The 21,755-nt window shown below is 42.2% G+C and overlaps 1 protein-coding gene across 1 annotated transcript; it reads left to right on the top strand.

Moving 5' to 3' along the window:
- Nucleotides 1–264: 264 nt before the first annotated feature.
- st7l (suppression of tumorigenicity 7 like) lies at nt 265–20,928 on the top strand. Its single transcript, XM_086118209.1, has 15 exons — nt 265–443; nt 936–1,018; nt 1,975–2,134; nt 2,213–2,267; nt 2,374–2,489; nt 3,126–3,204; nt 3,737–3,825; nt 4,462–4,562; nt 4,669–4,783; nt 4,860–4,932; nt 5,013–5,115; nt 14,838–14,988; nt 15,559–15,651; nt 17,268–17,407; nt 18,788–20,928. The coding sequence occupies exons 1-15, from the start codon at nt 275–277 to the stop codon at nt 18,881–18,883; spliced, it is 1,623 nt and encodes a 540-aa protein (XP_085974335.1). The 5' UTR covers nt 265–274; the 3' UTR covers nt 18,884–20,928.
- The last annotated feature ends 827 nt before the right edge of the window (nt 20,929–21,755 follow it).

Below are 21,755 nucleotides of genomic sequence, written 5' to 3'. Positions count from 1 at the left end.
TCTGCTTTATACTCACAAGGGTCGTGGGGCGTGCTGGAGCCTATCCCAGCTGTCTTCAGGCAGTAGGCTCTTTTTGTTTATTTAAAAATCCTCAGAAAATATAGTTGTCTTTTTTTCACTTTTAATACACCTTTTGTGAATCGTCACTGAAATAAAAACTCAAATAAATGTAAAAACAAAACAAAACAGAAAAAAAGAAAGACCGTCTTTATTTCTGGTCACGTGAGTCGTATGTTTACAGACATCCGGGCAGGGGAGGGAGGGGGAAGAAAACATGGAGGACTCTACTGGCAGTAATCCCCAATCACCCGGTTTCACTGACAAGTTAAAGTCGTGGCTCTCGTGGTCGTGGACGTACGTGTGCTTCGTGTGGTTCGGCATGGTGCTCATTATGATCTACGTGCTATGGAGCCCGCTCAAACTGCAGGACAGCTTTACGTCGGGTGAATGGACGCCTCCGCTCGTTACCGTTTGTTAGCCTTCCGCTAGCATCTGCTAGCTGCCCCGAAACAGACGTTTGCAGGATTTTGACACCTGCTTGTTGAGCACTTTGTTAGTTTTCGCTCTTGCTTTCTGCTTTGCTTTAAGAGCTTAGTTTCGTTTTGAAGACGAAGGCACGAATTTTGTGACACGTTTGTGGCACTCCCCAGTGTATGTTTTATCTCTATGCATTGTAATTGACCTTAATAAGATATGATAACCGTTATTTGTCCCACTATTGTCCCAATATAATAACAGACATATAGTTGATTATTTTTACCCCAGTTGTTATTTAATCATGGAAAATCTATATAATTATTCTGAATGGTGGTACTATATTTGTGGGTCATAGCTTTCTCTCTGTTTACCTGTTTTTTCTGTCCATCTGTCAAGTTGTAGTGTGTGTGTGCGTGTGTTTTGTCACAAATTATCTATATCTGAACCTGTTGTTTCAGCGTCGCTGTTTTTGAATACACTGACACCCAAGTTCTACGTGGCTCTCACTGGGACCTCTTCCCTCATCTCTGGACTCATCCTTGTGAGTTAAAAAATATTGTTGTCTTTTTATGGATATAGTAGCGTAGCAGTATCCAGCCAAATGATGTAGTCACAAGTTTTCAAGATGTTCTCTGTGTGATGCAGTAATGTTGTTAACCACTGCTACGGACTACATACAGTGTACTGTACCTCATAAAGTAAGTTACAATAGACTTTTTTTGGTGTAACATTTTCCGATTTCAAAAGGCTCCAGCAAGCATGACAAGTGGCAGCGGTGGTGGACCCTTATTATTTATTGAGGAGGAACACCATTTTGTCAGTCTTCAGTTTCTTTAATGAAATTAGACTTAACATCTGGCCACATGCAGACCTGTTTATCCTCTTGATATGTAACCCCTAATAACTTCGCATCATGCTTTTCAAATTATTCAACTAGAGAATGCGTTTTGATTTGCCACCGCTCAAGTAGTTTGCACACTGTCATTTCTGTGCACTCAACAATGAGAAACAGGTAAATCAAAGTCAACCCTTTGAAATTAGATGGGCAGGACGGCACACATCAGACAGTTGTGGTGGCTCACACTTATTACCACAAACACTTCCCCCACACTGCCCTGTGCTTCAACATACGACCACAGCTGAAACAACACAGAATGCCCACCACACATGGTGATTGAATTTATTTATTTTTTTTAACCTTAGTAGCTTAGACACCCCCACAAAACGGTCTTGTAACTGTGTACAGCTGCCTCAAGATGGTGGCAAAGCACCTTATGGTTCTTGCATGTACACAGTCATGAGCCCATGTTAAATAAACAACTGTATTCAGTCATAAAGCTGCAATACTATTTAATTAATCGATTAATCCGTTCAATTATTTTGGAGATTAATCAATAAATCTCATTTAAAATAAACATGGTTTAATTAATTGCATTTTTTTCAAATTGAAAAAAATATTTTTCAACATGATAATTTTGTAAATGTTTCCCGTCGGAGATATTTGAGTGGTGGTACTTCCGGAAGTACGGCACGTCATTCATCGAGCAGGTCTCTGTGAGCCACCTGCGCCCCCTCCTCGGCGGAGTGGAGAGCAGCTCATCTACTGGCCTCTTCTCGTCTGTCAACGGGGAGGCCGAGCCTAGACCCAGTGTGTCAGGTAACAAACATGCACATTTAACCTGAAACATCTGTGATACCAACCCTACTAAGCTTATTGATGTGTTCCTCTTCGTAGAGTGTAAAGTCTGGAGGAATCCTTTGAACCTTTTCCGTGGAGCAGAATACAACAGGTGAAGAAAAATACCTAAAATATGATAGCTGCTGCATATTTATCCAGAATTTAAAAAAAAAGTCATTTATATAGTTTTTCATAATTTCTTTTCCTGCGGTACTCAGGTACACATGGGTGACGGGAAAAGAACCACTGACGTATTACGACATGAACTTGTCGGCTCAAGACCATCAGACCTTTTTCACAGGAGAAACACAGCAGTTCAGGCCTGAGGATTCGGGTGGGTTTTGATCATTCTTTGACACACACGTTCACGTCCACAAACAGGCAAAAACAGAGATACACTCTTCTGACTGACATACAGTACACACACACACACACACACACACACACACATACACTGATACTGGTTCTCTCCCACACACAAGTAGGGCTGGGCGATATATCTTTATCATATCGAAATTCAGATATTACTTGAAGCGAGCTATTAGGGCTAACCCGGCCATAAATCAGAGGTGAGGCCTTACAGAGGTGAGGCCCTAACAGAAGGAAACAAGGACACAATCCTTGTATCCTTGCTTCATGTCACTGGCATAAAATTGTTCTTCATCATTAAAGCACACTAGCTGTACAATGTGAATTTAAACTTTCTTAATGGTGATTGCTGTAAGTTCTAAAAAAGAAAAATAAACTACACTTTCCATCACCTTTTGGATTGATATTTTGGGTTTTTTTTCTTTTTAAAAAATTGCACGTTTGTAACTGAACCAATAGTCATACTGTTTTTGCATCGTTATTGAGATTTCTGGCAAAAATATCGAGATGCTACATTTTAGCCATATCGCACAGCCCTACACACAAGTAGCAAGTGGCTAATTGAATGTGCTGCAATATGAATTTCTTTTTGTCCCTACAGTCATGCAGAAGGCCTGGAGGGAGAGAAATCCTCAAGCTAGGATTAGAGCAGCTTACCAGGCCATAGAGTTGAACCACGAGTGAGTCCTACTCCAAAATGGTGTATGTACTGCCGGTGGGGTGGGTGCTTTTATTTATAGAAATAAGGCATTTTAAAAAATCATATTAAACGTCATTAGCAGCATATTACACCGAATGTCAAGTGAAAGTGGAGTCTAAAACAAGGGACTACTATGATGAACGGCAGATAGGGCGGAACGACACAACATTGCGTCGGGACCATATACTGGCACGCTCTTCCCATTATTATGTAGGATCATCAAAAGAACTCTTGTTTACTACTCCATACCTAAATCGATCCGAGGAGGCCGTAAAGTTGCTTCTTTGCTCCTGTTTTGGTGAGCAACAGAGTTAAAATGGGTTGAGGAGGTTGCGCTTCAGCATTTGCATGTCAACAATGGAGGTGAATATGTTTTCTTTTTTCCTGAAAAATGAGGCATTTCTTTGTTGTGAGAGAGTGGTACAGTAGTTATTTCAGGGATGGCCACTATTTGACAAAAGACCGTCATCTTCAAAAAGAATAGTCAACTGAAACGTTTTGTTTTTCTGCAGATGCGCCGCAGCGTACGTGCTCCTCGCCGAGGAAGAAGCCACAACAATCACGGAAGCTGAGCGCCTCTTTAAAAAAGCTTTGAGCATTGGTAAGAAATGGACGTGAAGACATTGTAGACTGTGTGTAGAATTAAAAATGTGTGTAGTTATCCAATTCATTCGTTATCATTTGAATGGATTGTTTTGCTTTGTTCTGTTTTCCCTTTATTCACCACCACATTGGATTTGAAATCACTTGGTTTGAGGTGTTCAGTCTCATGCAAATACGCCACTGCTCACCCCAGACTCTTGCCCAATGGGACCAATGAGCTATCATTACCATGACGACTAAGGGTAGAACTAAGGCATTGCAACCAGGCGAGTGGCTACTTGTTCTACAGTCGACTAAAAGCATCAGTTTTATTTTTCACTCTTGGAGGCACCACTTTATCACCAAGTCAATGAATTGCGCTTGTCAATTTACGTTAGAGGATCAGTTGATGTAATCTGTACAGCAATTACATCATATGTATCCGAGAAGGAATGTTGCTGTGGTCTAAGGTCTTCAATTAAACGTAACATAAACTAACACCCCCCCAACCTCCTGCAAGTTCTGTGAACATGCTCCTTTCTCGTGGTTCCACCAAAATATGCCATTGATAAGAATTACAGGAATGACACCCATGTAATTCAATACTTTGGTACCGCCTCCTAAGTTTTGTGGATTGATCTGTTGTGTTTTGCAGCGGGTAAAGACATCAACCTGCTTGTTTACATTAAGCGCAGATTGGCCATGTGCTCGCGCAAGCTTGGACGCATTAAAGAAGCCGTGAAAATGATGAGAGACGTAAGTGGACAACACAACTTTCACAACATTAGCAAGTGTAAAATACATCCAATACAAGCTACAAGCTTCATGCTGACTGCTTGAATTCATTTGTACCCCCCGACAGTTAATGAAAGAGTTCCCGTTGTTAGGGATGTTAAATATACACGAAAACCTCCTGGAGGCGCTCCTTGAGCTGCAGGCGTACGCCGATGTCCAAGCTGTCCTCGCCAAATACGACGGTATGACCGCACTGCACTCGAGCGGCATCTTCATTATTTCTTACGTCCTTTTATGTACTTGCTGCTTCCACCGTAGACATCAGCCTCCCGAAATCGGCCACCATATGCTACACGTCTGCCCTGCTGAAAGCGCGGGCTGTTTCAGATAAGTACGTCTCCTTCCCAAGCACAGCAAGGAATACAAACCGTAAAGGCCGTTTTCGTCACAATCTTCCTTTTGTTCCATCAGGTTCTCCCCAGAGGCAGCGTCGCGGCGGGGGCTCAGTACTGCCGAGATGAACGCCGTGGAGGCTATTCACAGAGCCGTGGAGTTCAATCCCCACGTGCCCAAGGTCAGTGGTCCACACTGGAATGTATAGGCCAGTCCATGCGCTCTGTGTAGTCTTGGGGTTTGTGACCGAGTTCCATTCCCCTGGGGCTAACATAACCGGAGTTTGTCATAATGGTCCGTGCTCTGTCACTAATGGAGTCATGACGTTATAGTTACAGTGTCAAAAATTAAATAGAGGACCCCTGAAACTGACCAAATGTATGAGTACCCACTCAGGCCAAATGTAAAAATAGCAACTCGTTGTTGTCGAAATGCCAGTCCTCTTTCTGGGAGTTGTAGAAATGGCAGTTTTAGTTGCTGCTACCGCCGATGCCCTTCAGCAAGGAAGGAGGCACTGTCTCCATGCGCCCTGCTCAAGAAGTGCAGCTTGGTTTGCGTGCCCGTTTCACTCGCTCTCTTCTTGTATGCCTGCATCTGTGATCTGGTTCTCTGTGTGGTGTGCAGCACAACAATACACAGCACAGTGTAAGTTTTCATTCAAATGAGTTTAATAAGTTGAATTACAAAATGATAGTTCTTCCACACCTGAAGTGGGTAATACATAGAAATTTTGAGCATCCTAATCAAATTTTAAAACTCTTAACACTTGTGAGCAATGGCCGGCCTTCCCCGAATTGAATGTGGACAGCTGTTCAAAATATCCTGGTAAGATGAGCACCGTAAATTCCGGGCTACAGACCACACCTGATTAAGAGCCGCATGCTCAGATTTATGAAGAATAATCAATTTTGTAATTATATGTGCCACTTCGTACTATAAACCGCTGGCCAATGAGTAGGCGGGGGTTTGCTTCTGCGTCCCTGCCGCCGTGGAGCGCCTCCCGGTGAGGTGGCTGACGCGGTCCCCCGCTGAACCCCCGCAGAAAAAAAACGAAAGATTTCTTAAGGTTAAAATAATCTCCATATTATTATGAGCGTGATAAATGCATTTGCACAACGAAATTACGCTGAAACTCATAATAAGAGGCCAGACAAAGAGAGATCTTGATGTGCATTTGCGTAATTACGAGGAGAAATACTGCAGCGCACTCGGCTTTAAATAGAATAATGCAAATCATATAAATGGGAAAAGATATATGAAATTATTTCTATAGTCAGCCGCTTAAAAATGATCATCGTTGGCAGCTTTAGGCCCGATGCTGCACGGCTCAAAACACAGGTAAAATGTGTTCTCTCGTGGCCACTTGTTTTCAGTATGGGGGGGGGGGGGTTCACCTTTTTTAATTACAGTCCAAGTGAGAGGCAAATCAAATGTCAGAGGGTCTTCGTCCATATTTATTATTTCATCTGGGCTGATGGAATTCTCAGCTATCTTTGTGTGAATGTGCGGAACGAAGCAAGTTGTCCTCATAATTGGGAGGGAGCTGCTGACACAACGTCGTGCGTGCCCAAATAGACAGACTTTTCCGTTTCATGAATCTATAACACCACGACGGTCCACCTTTAAAACTTTTAAAAGCTTTGGTTGTCTTTTTACACTGGCTCAGTTCTTCTTGCTGGAGCCTCCACCTTCGCACCATCGACTCGTCTATGCCAAGATTACGGGCAGCAGCTTGATTTCCTTCTTTAACTGCCAGAGTGATTGCTTTTAGTTTAAAAGCTGCATCATATGCTTTTCGTCTGGTATTCTCCATGTTGATCAGGGTTAGAAGAAAGACTGAAATAAGGAAGTTGTGATTACCGGTAATCATACAATTTCATTGGACCCCTGTGTACTACTCATTCATTTTATTGGTCGACTGTTGCCGGGTAACACATTTTTCCCCCGCTACGGCAAAAAGAGCGGAAGTTGTGATTAGTCATACAATGTCATTGGACCTCAGCGAAAGACTCATTCATTTTATTGGTCCATATTTTTCCCGCGATAGAAAAAAATAATTAAAAAGCCGCTTTATATTACACGCCGCAGCGTTGAAAGTGTGGAAAAAAAGTAGCGGCTTGCAATCCGGAATTATGGTAATTAAAATCGAGGGGTAACTAACAGACCTGTGATAAGAAGACATGCCCACTCAGCACTGCGTTTACTGTTTTTCTTGGGATCGTTTCACATTTATGGACACTAATTATGAAGTACGTGCATTCAGGTAGGTTAATGATAGATGAATTCACATTCTGACGCCCATACAAGCTTGGCAACACTGTCGGAACAGAACTCTGTAAACGAGGACACCTGGTGAACGGCACGCGATCTACCATCACTCCAGCAGAGGGCATTGTGACCCCACTTGGGTTCATTTTTGCAAAGCACTGATTGCTGATTGCAAAGACTGTGTAAAAGCGTTTCCTCAAACCACATCACTGTTGACTGATTAGGTTTTTATTGGATATGCACTATAGTCATGAGACTGGATCCTTGCTTGGCTTTCATATAAACCGTAAAAAGGTCTCGCTTCTGTACCAAAGTGTGGTTTCATAGGTCGGACATCATATCTGAGAGAGCGAAAATTAATCTGTGTATGAGTGTATGCCAGGTGGGGGCGTTTGGGGGATGGGAGACATCACCCTCGTGCTTTGATCCAACCGTTTTGGTGTGAGGGCCCTCATCTTCATCATCTTTCCACCCCCTCGGTGGAGCCCACAGGCCTCTCATCAGGCACCCTCATCTCGTTTCTTGGCCTCTCATGTTCCCTCATCCCCCTCTCGTCACCTGCTCAGGCCCGACAAAGTCTGAACTTACCAGAACAGTGCCGGCTTTACAGAATGACCCCTTTGGCATCTTTAGCTGTTGAACTGCATAACCAAATGAAGGATAACGTTATAGTTGGGCTGAAAAAACATTCAAATTCAAATCCACATTGCAATGTAGTCAGTTGGCTTTATTATTGTATTTTTTTATACATTTACATTTAGCTCATTCATTAATTGTAATAAATTCTAGACAAGTTAAAACGGATAACCGCTTCATTTTGGTAATTTGGTAGGCTTTTTTTGTTGGATAGATTTACTGGGTATTTTATTTATCTTGATAGTGTCTGGTTAATGTCAGTGCTTGAGAAACACTTTGCACATGTTTACATGCCGTCATTTTACGAAACATGAAGAGGTAAGTGATGAGGCTACACATCTGTTTGCATTATTCTTCTGTTTTGATTTACCACTTACTGAATATGTTTATGCCACTCTTGTTTGGTAGTGAATGTTCAAAAGGCTGCAAGACAAAGGATCTAGTAAGTTAATTAATAACTCTAATTGAAGTAGATAAATAAACTGGCTTCCATATTAATTCATGATTCATTTGAATTTTTTTTGTAAGACCTCCTAGATTTATTGCAAAAAAAAAACACACGCGAAGAGGACCTTGAAAAAAATGATAGTATTTGAAATCACATTCGCACTCTTGAGAGGAAAAATTGCAATTGGATTCTTTTTCATTGTTCAGCGCTAATTTATCTTGTGACATTCAGTATTTGATGTCAGGGAACAACTCCTGCGCGCAACATGATTCTGCTCACTGGTATGGAAACACTCAGGGAAATCCCATTCAAATCAGATCCATCCATTTTCTATCCTGTTTGTTCTCATTTGAGTCGTGGATGACTTGAAGTCTCTCCCCACTGACTTTTGGCCTAAGAAGCATGATACAGCATGGAGTGGGCGCCAATTAATCACAGGGCCTATCTTGGCCCGCTTCTGTAGTGCTTGCACTCTTTACGGCCTCTGTTTAACTGAAGCCTGCACCAGCTGACTTGAGTTGAGAAAAGTAGGATCCACCCTGGACTAGTCGCCAGTCAATCACTGGCGACATCCATGCGAATGCTAATTGACAAATGTAATTTGGTGGCGTGGTGACTAACTCCATGAGTGCATATACAAAAATGGCTGGACAGTCTATGGGTGCTCACCTGCCCAATAACAGTAGTTGCCGCTTGCCTCCTCCCAAACTCCTAGTGCCGCTCCCGGTGAACATCGTAACATTCTTGCTCCTTGGGGTCGTGCCTAAAAAACATGTCACAAACATGTTTTTAGGCACCCGGGAATACATTCGAGAGACTGGTGCATAATAGGTCCCGTCCCGTTTAACCCCTCTTTTGACTTTGTGGACTTTTTTGTGAATTCCCAAGGATTGTTTGGCGTCAAAGCGAGAATTGTAATCATTTAAAAGGTTGTCTTGACACAAGATGACAACGAGTACCGTAGTTTTCGGATTATAAATTACATTTTTTTTCATAGTTTGGCCAGGGGAGCGATTTATACTCTGGTGCGACTTGTGTGTGAAATTATTAACACATTATTATATCATTTCACACGTTATTTTCACACTAAACCGCAAGAAGGTGCTCTAGGCCTGTGTTGATAAGTCGACAATGAGTGACGCTAGCGATGAAGAATAGGAAGCGCTACATCTTCTACCTCCAGAGTTGGCAGACTTGTTTCAAACAGACACCGAGGATGAAGATTTCATTGGATTAGTGATTTGGAGAGACACTGATGGTTTGGTAAACTTGTTAGCATGTTCTTTATGCAATAGTTATCTGAATAAGTTTTAATATGTTATGTGAACATACCAGACACGTTTGTTGTTTATGCGTCATGTAACGTTCGTTAGCTTGTAACATACTGATTCAGCCTGTTGTGCTCTATTTTTATTTTTATTTGCCTTTTCAAGATGACATGTCTGTTCTTGCATTTGGATTTTATCACATACATTTCCCCCCAGAATGCGACTTATACTCCAGTGCGACTTATGTATTTTTTTTCTTCTTTATTATGCATTTTATGGCTGGTGCGACTTATACTAAGGAGCAACTTATAGTCCGGAAAATACGGTACTTGTCTTCTCAAGAACATTGTTCCTCATGTATTCCCCTCGTCTTTTCTTCCTTCCGACCATTTCAGTCCGCCGCTGTTTGTGCGTACGGGTTGGAAGCTGACATCCCGTGGCTTGTTAGTTGCGCCCATAAAGTGTCCTGGCTACATCTATCTGCTTGACATTTACCTTGGCCTCCAAAGTCGTTGCAATTCAGCCCCCCTGTCTACCTCACTAGTTTGCTCGACAGGTTCTCCTGTCACCTCATTGCGGCTGACAGTCTCCCCTCCGGATTCAAGAGCTCAGATGTGTTTACCTCCAAAAGATTGCATTTTTCTTCACGCAAAAACGGACACGTGGTAAGAGCCTGGCGCTCGGAATAAAGACGGAGTGACCAAAGGTGTTTGGTTTTTTTTTTTTTGCTTTAGGACAGTCCTCTACCACTTTACACCGAGGTGTTTGCGCAACCTCTAAAATTCACTTTTTCATGTGTATTACGAGTCATAAAGAGCCAATTACATGCCCTGATGCCATTGTTCCTCGCCGTGTTCCATTGTAAAAGGGGCTGCAGATTAGAGTCAAAAGGCGGCTTATGAGTTATGCTCTGGGTTTAGAAGTGCCCGGGGATAAAAGGAGAGCACATGAAACGCAATCCCTTCATCAAAGAGGCGACAGTGAGCGAAGAGGCAGATCTAAGAACAAGAGAAGCGAGGAAGGGCGGGGGGTACAGCCCAATGCGGAGAACTGAGGTGTCACCAGGTTTAATGCTGTGGAATGTTCAAGCAGGGACAGCTGAGCCTCTCTCAATGATCAATCTAAGGCCATGTGCATTGAGCGTGGTGAGCTTTTTTTCTGTGTGTTTTGGCTAGCCCTGAACGATTTTGAAAAATAGTCCTAATTGCGTTTCCCCCGCCCCTGCTGACGATATTGCGATTGCAATTATTTTATTCAAGGTGCTCTTCAAATGTATTACATATTGTTAGCACAAACAATATGTTGTTTATCTGTATCACAATAAACAACATCAGATGTTTTTGACATTGTTTTGAGTTTAGGCAAATCAAGGCAAGTCAGCTGGAGTTATATAGCACCTTTGATCCACAAGGCAACTCAATGTGCTTCACACAAGCAACGACTCAACACCAACCAGCATTTGCAAACATAGCACTTAACGACATTCAGAAGCAAAGCTTTCTATTCTTTGTGTCAAGTACAAGATGACCTTGTCAGTGTAATATGAAATTCAAGCATCTTGCATTTTCATTCTCCTACATCCACACATTTGATGTCTTGCATCTTTGCACAGATTCAAACCATGACGAAGCCACCTTCCTTATCTCTTTATCAAATTTATTTTATCTTGTGTTATTGTTCTGCCTTTATTTTCACAAGTCTTGTGAATTACTGGCTTAACCTGGGACTTAAGGTATCGTACTTTGTGCCATATCATGGAAAGTTGTGTTGGTGTAACATAAACAAGTCTTTGGATCTTGTAACCTTGAATTTTGGGGAAAATAAAATTACATGAATCCTTTTAAGATGAACTTTAAATGACTTGAAAGGACAACAAGGTAAAAATACAAAGTCAAATAAGAATAATACTGAACTAATAGCAGTTTTTAAATAAATAAATAGATAGATAGATAACAGCTGTTCCTCTGTGTGTGGCGCCATACGTTGAGAGTACACACAATGAGATCAGAAGAAAGTAGCAATTTAACGCTATTAATATCACCCTTGAAAGTCATTAGCATGTCAAAAAGATCTTCCATTGTCTCTAGCATTTGCACGACCGATGTTTTTAAAGCGAAGCATGTTTTGTGTACTTTATACAGTATACAATACCAAAGATTGCAATAATTCAGTGCACAACTCGAAACAACACCCTCGTAACTCTGTCACACACTGTCTGTAGAAAATATTACATGTTGATTTATTAAGATAAAGATGGAATCTATGCCCTCAAGACTACCGGTGAGAGATGCGGGGGAAAACACTGGATTGGTCACAAGCCCCATGACAGGGCACGTTCAATCCAGAGTGCAGTCACGGAACCAAACATCAACTGCATTACCTGGAGAAAACACCCACACGCATGGGAAAACGTGCAAACTCCACACAGGACCCAAGAGATTCAAATCCTGAATCACAGAATTGTGAGGTGATCATGCTAACCAGAATTACAAGCTGTCTTTTTCTTCTCTAGGATCTTTCATCTCATCTGAGAATTTTGAGAACACCTTTAAAAAAGGACAACCAAGGGTATCTTTGGATAACGCTAAATTTAGCGAGAGTATGAATACTTTTGGACATAGTTAGACAAGTTTTGCTCAAAATGTTTGTAAAAAAAACCCCTCAAAATAATCAAATACATTGTAATGAGTCATCTTACCATTGTTTTCCATCATTCTTCTGTGGAGGCATCACACACAAAAAAAAATCTAAGGAAAGGCTAAATATTTGTGAAGTTGCACCTTCAGATACTCCCTTCACTCTAGTCTTTGCAAGATTTGCTGCTGTAACATGGTCATGGTTTAATTTGTGGACTAGTTTCCTGGGCGAACTCAAATGTTGTTGGACAATTTTATTTATTTATTTTTTTACTTCAGAGGCTCTGCTGTACAGCCTTGTTTCTTCACCCATGGGACTCCTGTAGAGGATAAATCAAGGCAAAAGGACGTATTTGACGTGGATGAACGAGAGTCAGATGGTAAACGGAGGAGGAGATGACCAAGCGTGGGCCACATGGTCGCCCGGGTTGGCTGGATGAGCCTGTGACCATGGAAGGGGATTAGACAGGATTATCTTGGGAAGGGCCAAAGGGGGGTAACCTTCCCAAAGTGTCTGAGATCCAGAGCGCTGTGAAACTGGCCGCCGGGAATCCAGGCCTGGCGGTGGCGGGGGCTTGGGGGTTGCAATGCGGGTTTTGTTTGACATGGAGTTCTGCCACACTGGAAACCACTGACATGACAGATGGAGCCTGGCGTGTTCATCAAAGTCTACAGTGTGCGTCTTTAATACGGACGGCTGTGGAATTGGGTTTACGTTTGTCAGTTTAGTGAGCCGACTGAGTCACTACGACAAAGTTACAAGAAGGTGGTGGTGGTGGTGGGGGGGTGCTCAGTTACACATGCACGGAATCACTGTACTGTAGTGGAACCATAACACACCTCTCTTTGGGAAGCCTCACCCTCCCGCCATACGAAAAAGGAGGCTCTTGCTAAATACCTCACATGAACAAAGTATGTTTTTAGTCTACTGGGAGTTTGCCAGAGGGAATTGCACAATAGGATATAGTCAGTGAAGCGGAAGAAAAGAAAAGACTGGGGGGGGGGGCGGGGTTAGACGAAAGAGATTGACTTGACCACAAAGGGCAGACTTTTTTTCTCTTTTATAAAGCCAAGTCACATCAGCATGATATGGAAGCACATTGCATCATCCCTTTGGAGGCCACCAAAAGAATGTCGACTTTCACAGTTGGCTGCTTTCCTTTTTAAAATTCCGTAGAACCGGATTATGCCTTCAGTGCGTGTGTGTGTGTGTGTGTGTGTGTGTGTGTGTGTGTGTGTGTGTGTGTGTGAGCGCGGACGTGTGTGCGTTTTTTGTTTCCATAGTTTATGTGTACTTTGTTGATGATATGACGCATACATAATGGATGTGACTTTATTTGGTCCCAAATTTTTAGTCATAAAATGGAAATGGTGTACAGTGACTGAAAAGTGAATCAGTTCATGAATTCATTTTTATAGCCCAGCAGGCCACCAGTTCAAAAAAAATCAATGATGTCCCCTGGTCTAAACCCCTATCCAGGCAAGGAAAAACGAAAAGAAAACGCATTTGAGGGTTTGTGTATGTGTGTGTGTGGGAGGGGGGGGGGGTCTTAGTGTGTGGATGGGGGGACCTTGAGATGAGCTCATAGATGGAGGGATGCCTCGTCCAGCATACAAAGTGGGCAACATCAATCACCTGATTGTGTCCTGTACAATATCAGTTTAAAAAGCATATGAGTCCACATAATGAAACGAAGTGCCACAGGTAGACCCCTCCAGGTTAGTGGCTCTCCTAAGGACCTGTCTTGCATCAAGTCAATCTTTTAAAACTGCTCCACATGGAAATACAAAAATCAGATGTCAAATGTATTTTTCCCTTTAAATGCAAGTGTATTTGCATTAAAAAAAAACCCCAACAATGTCTAATCAAAAAAGCATTGAAAAAGCAGTTTTGGTCCATGAACATCCATCCATTTTCCAAACGGCTTATCCTCGCAAAGGTGGTAAACAAAGGCAATCCTTTATGGTAAGATTTCAGTTTGGACTACCAGCTTTCAATTTGCTCATCAGAAGGTGCTACTTTTTCTCATTCGAAGCATGGAGCAAAATTTCACACCTTTAAGGCCGTCTCTCACTGAGCTTCTGATGTTTACAAGTTTGTGATGCACCAATGTTGTTTTTTTCGTCAGGGTTTGTTCAAAGTTCCAAATGGTCGCAAAAAACATTAGCCAACAATTTTAATGGTCTCAAACTGTTTTTCTTGTCGCAAAGAAATTTGGAACATGTTCAAAATTTAATGGTGACATGAAAAACTGTTTAGTAATGTCTGGCAAAGGTCTTTGCAATACTTAATGAAACCTGACACAAATACAACACACGCTACTTGCCAACCTTTGCCACTCAGTGACATATGGGCTTTTGTGTCTTCCGCAAAGGTGCATCACTCCTGAAATAATAACTGTGTGTCACTTTGGTTGAGGGGGGCAGGTTTTATTAAAAATGACCTCAACAGCATATTTAAAATAGACAAAATTGCTTGAAAACAAAATACTGAATGCATAGGCATAAAATGTCTCTATGTTTCAAGTTAGGAGTTTTAAAGGTTTTGAAACATGTGGACAATGTTGATACTTTTTTTTGGGGTGAGAAACAGCAGCTCACCCGATGAATGTTTTAATATATTTGCTGTTATCTTCTTCTTGTTTAGTACTTATTAGAAATGAAGAGCCTGATCCTGCCACCAGAGCACATCCTGAAGAGGGGTGACAGCGAGGCGGTGGCGTACGCGTTCTTCCATCTGCAGCACTGGAAGAGGGCCGAAGGCGCCTTAAACCTTCTCCACTGTACATGGGAGGGCAGTAAGTACCTCCTCCATTTTCTCTGTTGTCCACTTTAATTACAAATCACATCATTCTTCGTCATGATTGCTTTTAGTCCATTTAAATTGCCATTTTGTGGTCTTTCTCATATTGAATAATTGACCACTTATTGTACATGGATGCTTGGTTAAGAGTCAAGGGCGTAACTACCAAACATCGGCTTCGATTTTATTTTATTTTTTTCTCAAGAATTCTGTCTCACTTAAACAACATGAAATTGGTCTTCATGTCTGTTATGAGTAAACTCAGAAAATTCTCCGGTTAAAAACACCATGTTAGGGTCCTGTCTAGGACCTGTTCATATAATTTCTAAGGGCATATTCTTCATTATTGTGGAATAAATTCTATAGTGGAAATAGGACATGTCCTGGATCCTAAACAATTGGGATATATTGTGGACAGGACACGACCATGTGTTTCTCTCTGACTATGAATTTGTATCATAAATTTAGCTTTTTAGATGTTTATTTGATTTGTTGTTGTTGTTGTTGTTTTTTTTTAAATTGAGCTATTGAATGTGAGTTATTTAAACTGTGTGTGCATTTGCAGCTTTCCGGATAATTCCCTACCCACTGGAGAAGGGTCACCTGTTCTACCCGTACCCAGGATGCACAGAAACGGCAGATCGGGAGCTGTTACCATGTAAGCAAAAGACAAACACCTTCAGAGAGGAGATAATACGGAAATAATGACTAGTTCAATTCTGCAATTGGCTGACCGCCAATTCAGGGTGTACCCCGCCTACTGCCCAAAGATAGTTGGGTAGGCTCCAGTGCGACCGTGACCTTCATGAGGATAAGCGGTTCAGATAATGGATGGATGCATTATTGGGCTTGTTAAATTGTTTGTATGCAAATAGTGTATTTGGAGTGTCTGCCCACCCATTAAGCATATTACTCAACTAATTAAATTGGCTGCTTTTTTCCAAAAATTAGTCTGAGAGCATGTCGTTCAGGATTTTGCCATGTTGACATAACGGCACAAATTATTTACTTTGTACATAATAATTGCCGGTGGTCCAGTGGCTAGCGCGTTGACCTCACAGCGCAGAGGTTGTGGGTTCAATTCCAGCTCCGGCCTCCCTGTGTAGAGTTAACATGTTCTCCCCAGGCCTGCGTGGGTTTTCTCTGGGTACTCCGGTTTCCTCCCACATTCCAAAAACATCCACGGCAGGCTGATTGAACACTAAATTGTCCCTAGGTGTGGGTGTGAGCGCGGATGGTTGTTCGTCTCTGTGTGCCCTGCGATTGGCTAGCAACCGATTCAGGGTGTCCCCCGCCTACTGTAGTGTCCAATGTGTGTAGAGTATATACTGTCTTGTCTTGTATGTAATTGTCCTAATTATGTTGTGTTGTGTATGTTTTTTGCTCAATGTATGGAGCAGCACAGAGGGACTGTCCTCCGACACAAGTTTCTCCTACGGGAGACCTAATAAAAAGTAAAATCAAAATCTACTGCCTGAAGACAGCTGGGATAGGCTCCAGCACCCCCCGCGACCCTTGTGAGGATAAAGCAGATCGTAAATAATAATTGCCCCACGCCTCGTTACTCCCCCGATGACTTGGCAGCGAGGTTGGGCGAAGAGCCAGCATTTCCAAGTGGCTGACGACGCAGAAACACAATTGTCTCAAGTGCAGTGTCAACACATTGTTGTCAATTAGTTTCTAACCGACATATACGGTACTCAAATACTCACCAACTGACTGACACCAGGTTCCTGGTTCACACCGCAAGATTTTAAAATCGTCAGCCGATTTCCAAACTGTGAGAGATGATCTCCCAGATGTGACGAGAAAAAGGGGTCATTATGAGAATCGGGGACGACCTACAATCGTGGGATTACAATTGGGTCAAATATCCTGCCAATGTGAACCGGGCTTTCGGCACTCACTTGGCCACTCCCCTTCAAGGAATACATTAACACATAAATGTATCGTTGTGTTTATATACACGCACGTGTGTGTGCGTGTGCGTGTGCGTGTTAGTTTATGAAACCAGTTTGTTTCTTTACATTTTTATGTTTTAGTATGGTGCTGCTCTTCTTTATTAACAACATGAAACAAAAATTGATGTATTTTTTCTGAGGGCTGGAACAGATTAATGGCATTTCAATTCATTTAAATCTGGAATATTGATTTGATACTCGAGAACATTGATTTCCAAGCTTGGAAGAATGTCAAGGTACCACTATATATCTCCATCGAACCCTCTTTTTTTGTGGTTTTTCACACCACGACTCCCATCTGCTCTCCCTCCAGCATTCCATGAGTTGTCGGTGTACCCAAAGAAAGAGCTTCCTTTCTTCATCCTCTTCACCGCCGGCCTTTGCTCCTTCACCGCCATGCTGGCCATGCTCACACATCAGTTCCCCGAGCTCATGGGCGTCTTCGCCAAAGCAGTAAGTTTCTGCACGTCTCACTTTCTTCGCCTTAAAAGGCTCCCCCTGCGCTACACCCAACCACTTGAACTTATATCTGCTTGACCCCCCACTTTTGTTCTTTTAAAAGTTTCAATAATCTTATTTGTAATGTGAGCCTCCTGCGGTAATTACCGCCTTGCATTACTGTCAGGCTCATGGGAGCCATAGGCCCGTAAAGTGTTATGCGTTTCTCCTGCCAACACAAGCTCGAGCCCAGTCAAAGGTATCGCCGGGCGCCAATTGAAAACACAGCCGCATAAAACCCTGCGTGCGTGACTTCCGTGTGCTGTTTATTTACAGCTAAGGTGTTGTTTGGCGGGCGTCTCACTTCACGGCCGTCATGTTTATTAGTCCGACCGACGTGAGGCCTCAACACTGTCCCCGAGAACATTGAGTACTCTTTTTGTTTTGTTTTGAGAAAAGATATGGCGCGGATGGGATTTCAAGTTTGGCAAGCTGGCTTTTGTGTAAATGTTCGGATGGAGTACATGAAAACCACCAAAGGGGGACGGCGAGGTTGGGAAAGACACAAGGTCATCTTTGCCATTTTTGAGGGAAAGCACATTTTTCTTAAGCGTCTACTCCTGACGACAACATCCAAGTGCGAGCATAAATTGCTTGTAATCTCACTCCTTTCATTCCTGTGTTATGCCATGTCTTGGTTTTATCAGTTTGGATTCAAACTTTATCAAACTATAATACTCAAAATTAGCCTGTTAATGTGAGATTTGAACATTTCTAAATCCCATCCCCCTCAATCACCCCCAATACTAAACTGTACTTTTGTAACATTATGTATCAAGAGTACCGGGGTCCTCAGTTCATCAAGGTTCCAGCATGGGTGCATGTATTGTTATCGAGATATCTGGCATGAATATTGAGATATTAAATTTTACTCTTTAATAAAGCAATCAACACACAGCCATTAAATCTGCTAGCAACAAAAGTGAGTGCACCCCTAAGTGAAAATGTCAAAATATGGCCCAATTAGCCATTTCCCCTCCCTAGTGTTATGTTACTCATGAGTATTAAACGTCTCAGATGTCACTGGGAGCAAATACGTTAAATTTGGTGTGATTGCTCATGGGTTTTCTTATAATGATGACTAAGTTCAGTATGGAACTGCATAAAAATTAGGGCACTATACACGATGTACACTGACTACATTGTAGCAAAGTGGCATTTCTTCAGTGTTGTCTGACGTGTTATCAAACATAAAAATTCGAGGGGTTGACTGGTACACACGTTTGTGAAATTGTGTAAGATGCACTTGGAATACGTAAATCCAGCAACATTTTTAACAGCGGTTACACATTCTAAAGGTTATATAGTGGCACTCAGCCTCCCCTCCCTTTCCAGTTTTTCAGCACACTCTTCGCACCACTGGGATTCTTCGCGGACAAGATGGAAAGCTTCATGCCGTCCAGTTTTTGGCATCAACTGACTCGGATCTGACCCCGACACAAACACGCACACAGTGGGAAAAACAAAGTTGTTCTCCTGTCCTCAGCATTACTATCTACTTGTTGCTTTTGTTACTGATTATATTGGCCTGGGTCGTATCAACAAAGCAGTCAGTACCACTCTTAAGACGCTCGCTCTTCCAGCTGCCTGCAGCGTGTCCAAGAATTCGACATTTACATTTATTTGTCACGAGGGGAATTTGAAATGGGTTTTTTAGCCGGTGGTAGAATAACAAGCCATTGTATACAGTACTACAGTATGTTATGTGTAGCCACAAATGGCTGTTATCCGTTTGCCACAGCATATAATGGTGTCATCCTCAGTAGGAGAAGGGTATGAGTATTAATAATAATAATATCACAGTACAGCAAATACAACCCACTATTGATTTATTGTTGTATTGTACTGATGTATGACTGAATTTCTTTAAATAGTGCCCCAATGGGTTGTCAGCCGCTAAAACAAATAAACATCGGTCCCTCAGGAAAAACAACAGATTGCTGTAATTTAGGGCTGTCACGAACAAATCTCTTTAGATTTGACTCGCCTATTAATTATGCCCTTGATTACTTGAGTAATCATACCCCCAGCCCCCATCCCCCTAACACAAACACACACACACACACTGGCCGAAAAAATGTTCTACAAAACAGACGACTTACAATGTTCCCTCACTATTTGCGGCCCATTCCAAGAATCATCTGATTTTCCAAACAGAATGTTGTTTCAAAGTGCCGTTCGGTTATTGAGCTTGCACCAAAAACAGAGTGTCAATGTACAGATGCTCCAAATGGAAACACGGTGCTTCAGTCCGTTAGGCAATCTAGATGGAAACAGTTGAAGCTGCTGATTGGTTTAGATTAGAACATAGGCCCTGTTTGGAAGCTAATAGGAAGGGAGTGCGCTGTGCTTCTCTGAATACACACATACAAGTGTCGTGCGCGGGCTCCACAGTAAATTACCGAACGCGCTCTTAATGTCCATTTCTTGACTGGTCTGATTTAGGATGAAGAATTGCAAGAAAACCCGCAAAATAGCGATGCAAAGCTGCATTGGATGAAGTTGTGCTTGTAAATGAAAATCCGCGATAGAGTCAAAATGCAATAACCGAACCAAGTTGCGAGGGAACACCGTACAACCCAAGTCGCTGCAAATTGAAAATAAATGTCATTTAACACAACCCAGAGAAAAGCGTTGTTCACAACATCCGAAATTTGAAAGAATCACTCCACCCATCATTTCCATTGCCTTCGCTCTCATACTTCTGTCTCATGTCTACCAAATCAATGAGCTGAAACCTCACCCCGTTCAACTGTCAAAGCAAATACCACCAGTATGACCTGAGAAATTGATTCCACTTTCTCTATCATCTTTCCCATGCCGACAAACGGCGACATGTTTGAGCAACGGAAGTATAACTGCTTAAGGCCAGGTGGGCCAATGAGTTTAGGCCCAATGGAACTGTTCAGAATCTCAACTCTAATGCTGGACAGGGCCAAACTGGATGACCTTTGATTTCAGAAAATTAGTGATGATTTGTGGTTCTCAGACCAGGTTCGCTTTCTCCTCACTGCTCATGCGAACAGCAAAAACGATGTTTTCCGTGTTAGTGACAAATTCAGACACAGAATCCAGGAGTGGCTCAGGCACTAAGGTGGGCATTCGGAGCACATTTTGTTTTGGTGATCAATTCTCCATCACAAGGATTGTAGTCGACATAAGGCATCCACGACCACTCCGTAATATTGTATCGTTTTATAGATGGTTACAATCGTAAATGGTAAGTGCCTTCTTTTGTCTCATCCTGAAACAATCTTAACCTGACGAGGACTCATCTCCGACGGATACTCATGTAATTGTATTGCTGATGATAAATGTCACAAGGCAAAAACGAGGCCTACGTGTTAAAGCTTAGTCATGAAAAAAAAAAGACAAAGCAGAAATGTAAAAGTGTATGCTGAAGACAGGAGACTGTTCTCATGTTTGAAAAGCGCTTGAAACAAAACTCCCAATAAAATGACTCCCGTGAAAGTCGAGTATTTGTTTTGGGGTGTTTTTATTATGTCCGTGTTATTCTGGGCTTCCTTTTGTTTTTCATCCACATGACGCCACATTTGTCCACCAGTCGGAAACGTCAAATATTTCTAATGGACATTTGGATGTGTTTGTTGCGTTAAAAGACTTTCTGTTCGCCGTGCAGCCAAGTTGCCGCTAGCACGAGCTCATCGTTGTCATTATAGCACTTCAGAACCTTCAGCGGATGCATTTAGACCAACTTATCAGTCCCATGTTCACACGATGGCATACTCATGCCTTCGAGGGCCGTCTGAGCCTGCTGGAGTGTTTGCACGTGTTGCCAAAATGCGTAAAATCTGTGTCACTCCATCACCTCCTTGCTTAGAGCAACTCTCAAAAACAGCTGAGAACAGCAACCTGCTTGATGTCCTCCCATCCGCCAGTTTGTTTAATGACACAACAGTGTCGCTCGTATAGTCTCCTGACACAAAATAGCATTTCTGATGAAAATTAACGACGTTTTTTTGGACGTTAGATTTTGTTTTGAAATCGATTCACGCGCCCAATTCAACTCACTTCACACTAAGCATCAGTTTGGCAAATATTCAAGAGTTCATCAAAAAAGAGGCTTCAAATGGCTTCATGACTCTCGCGGTTGAGGCTAACTGTCACACTAAGCATAAGACAGAGCAAATGACATGTTGCGTATTTAAAACAACATCGCTTTGCCTCAGGTCCACTTAGCACAAACACGCAAAATGTAAAATGTCATTGACATGCTAATGGTTAGCATCAATAGCGTGCATTGACAAGCAACGCATACCTATATGAACAAAAATAGTGCAGC

The sequence above is a fragment of the Hippocampus guttulatus genome, chromosome 8 (genome assembly GCF_054856545.1).
Source record: "Hippocampus guttulatus isolate MCC_2025c chromosome 8, RoL_Hgut_1.0, whole genome shotgun sequence".
Taxonomy (NCBI): domain Eukaryota; kingdom Metazoa; phylum Chordata; class Actinopteri; order Syngnathiformes; family Syngnathidae; genus Hippocampus; species Hippocampus guttulatus.
This window is presented reverse-complemented; position numbering and strand designations above follow the sequence as displayed.

What these genes read in the sequence shown, in the direction of transcription:
- st7l (XM_086118209.1), top strand. Translation starts at nt 275, where the DNA reads ATGGAGGACTCTACTGGCAGTAATCCCCAATCACCCGGTTTCACTGAC. An exon ending in CCGTGAAAATGATGAGAGAC is followed by an intron (nt 4,563 to 4,668) that starts GTAAGTGGACAA and finishes ACCCCCCGACAG; the next exon opens with TTAATGAAAGAGTTCCCGTT. An exon ending in TGTCCTCGCCAAATACGACG is followed by an intron (nt 4,784 to 4,859) that starts GTATGACCGCAC and finishes CTTCCACCGTAG; the next exon opens with ACATCAGCCTCCCGAAATCG.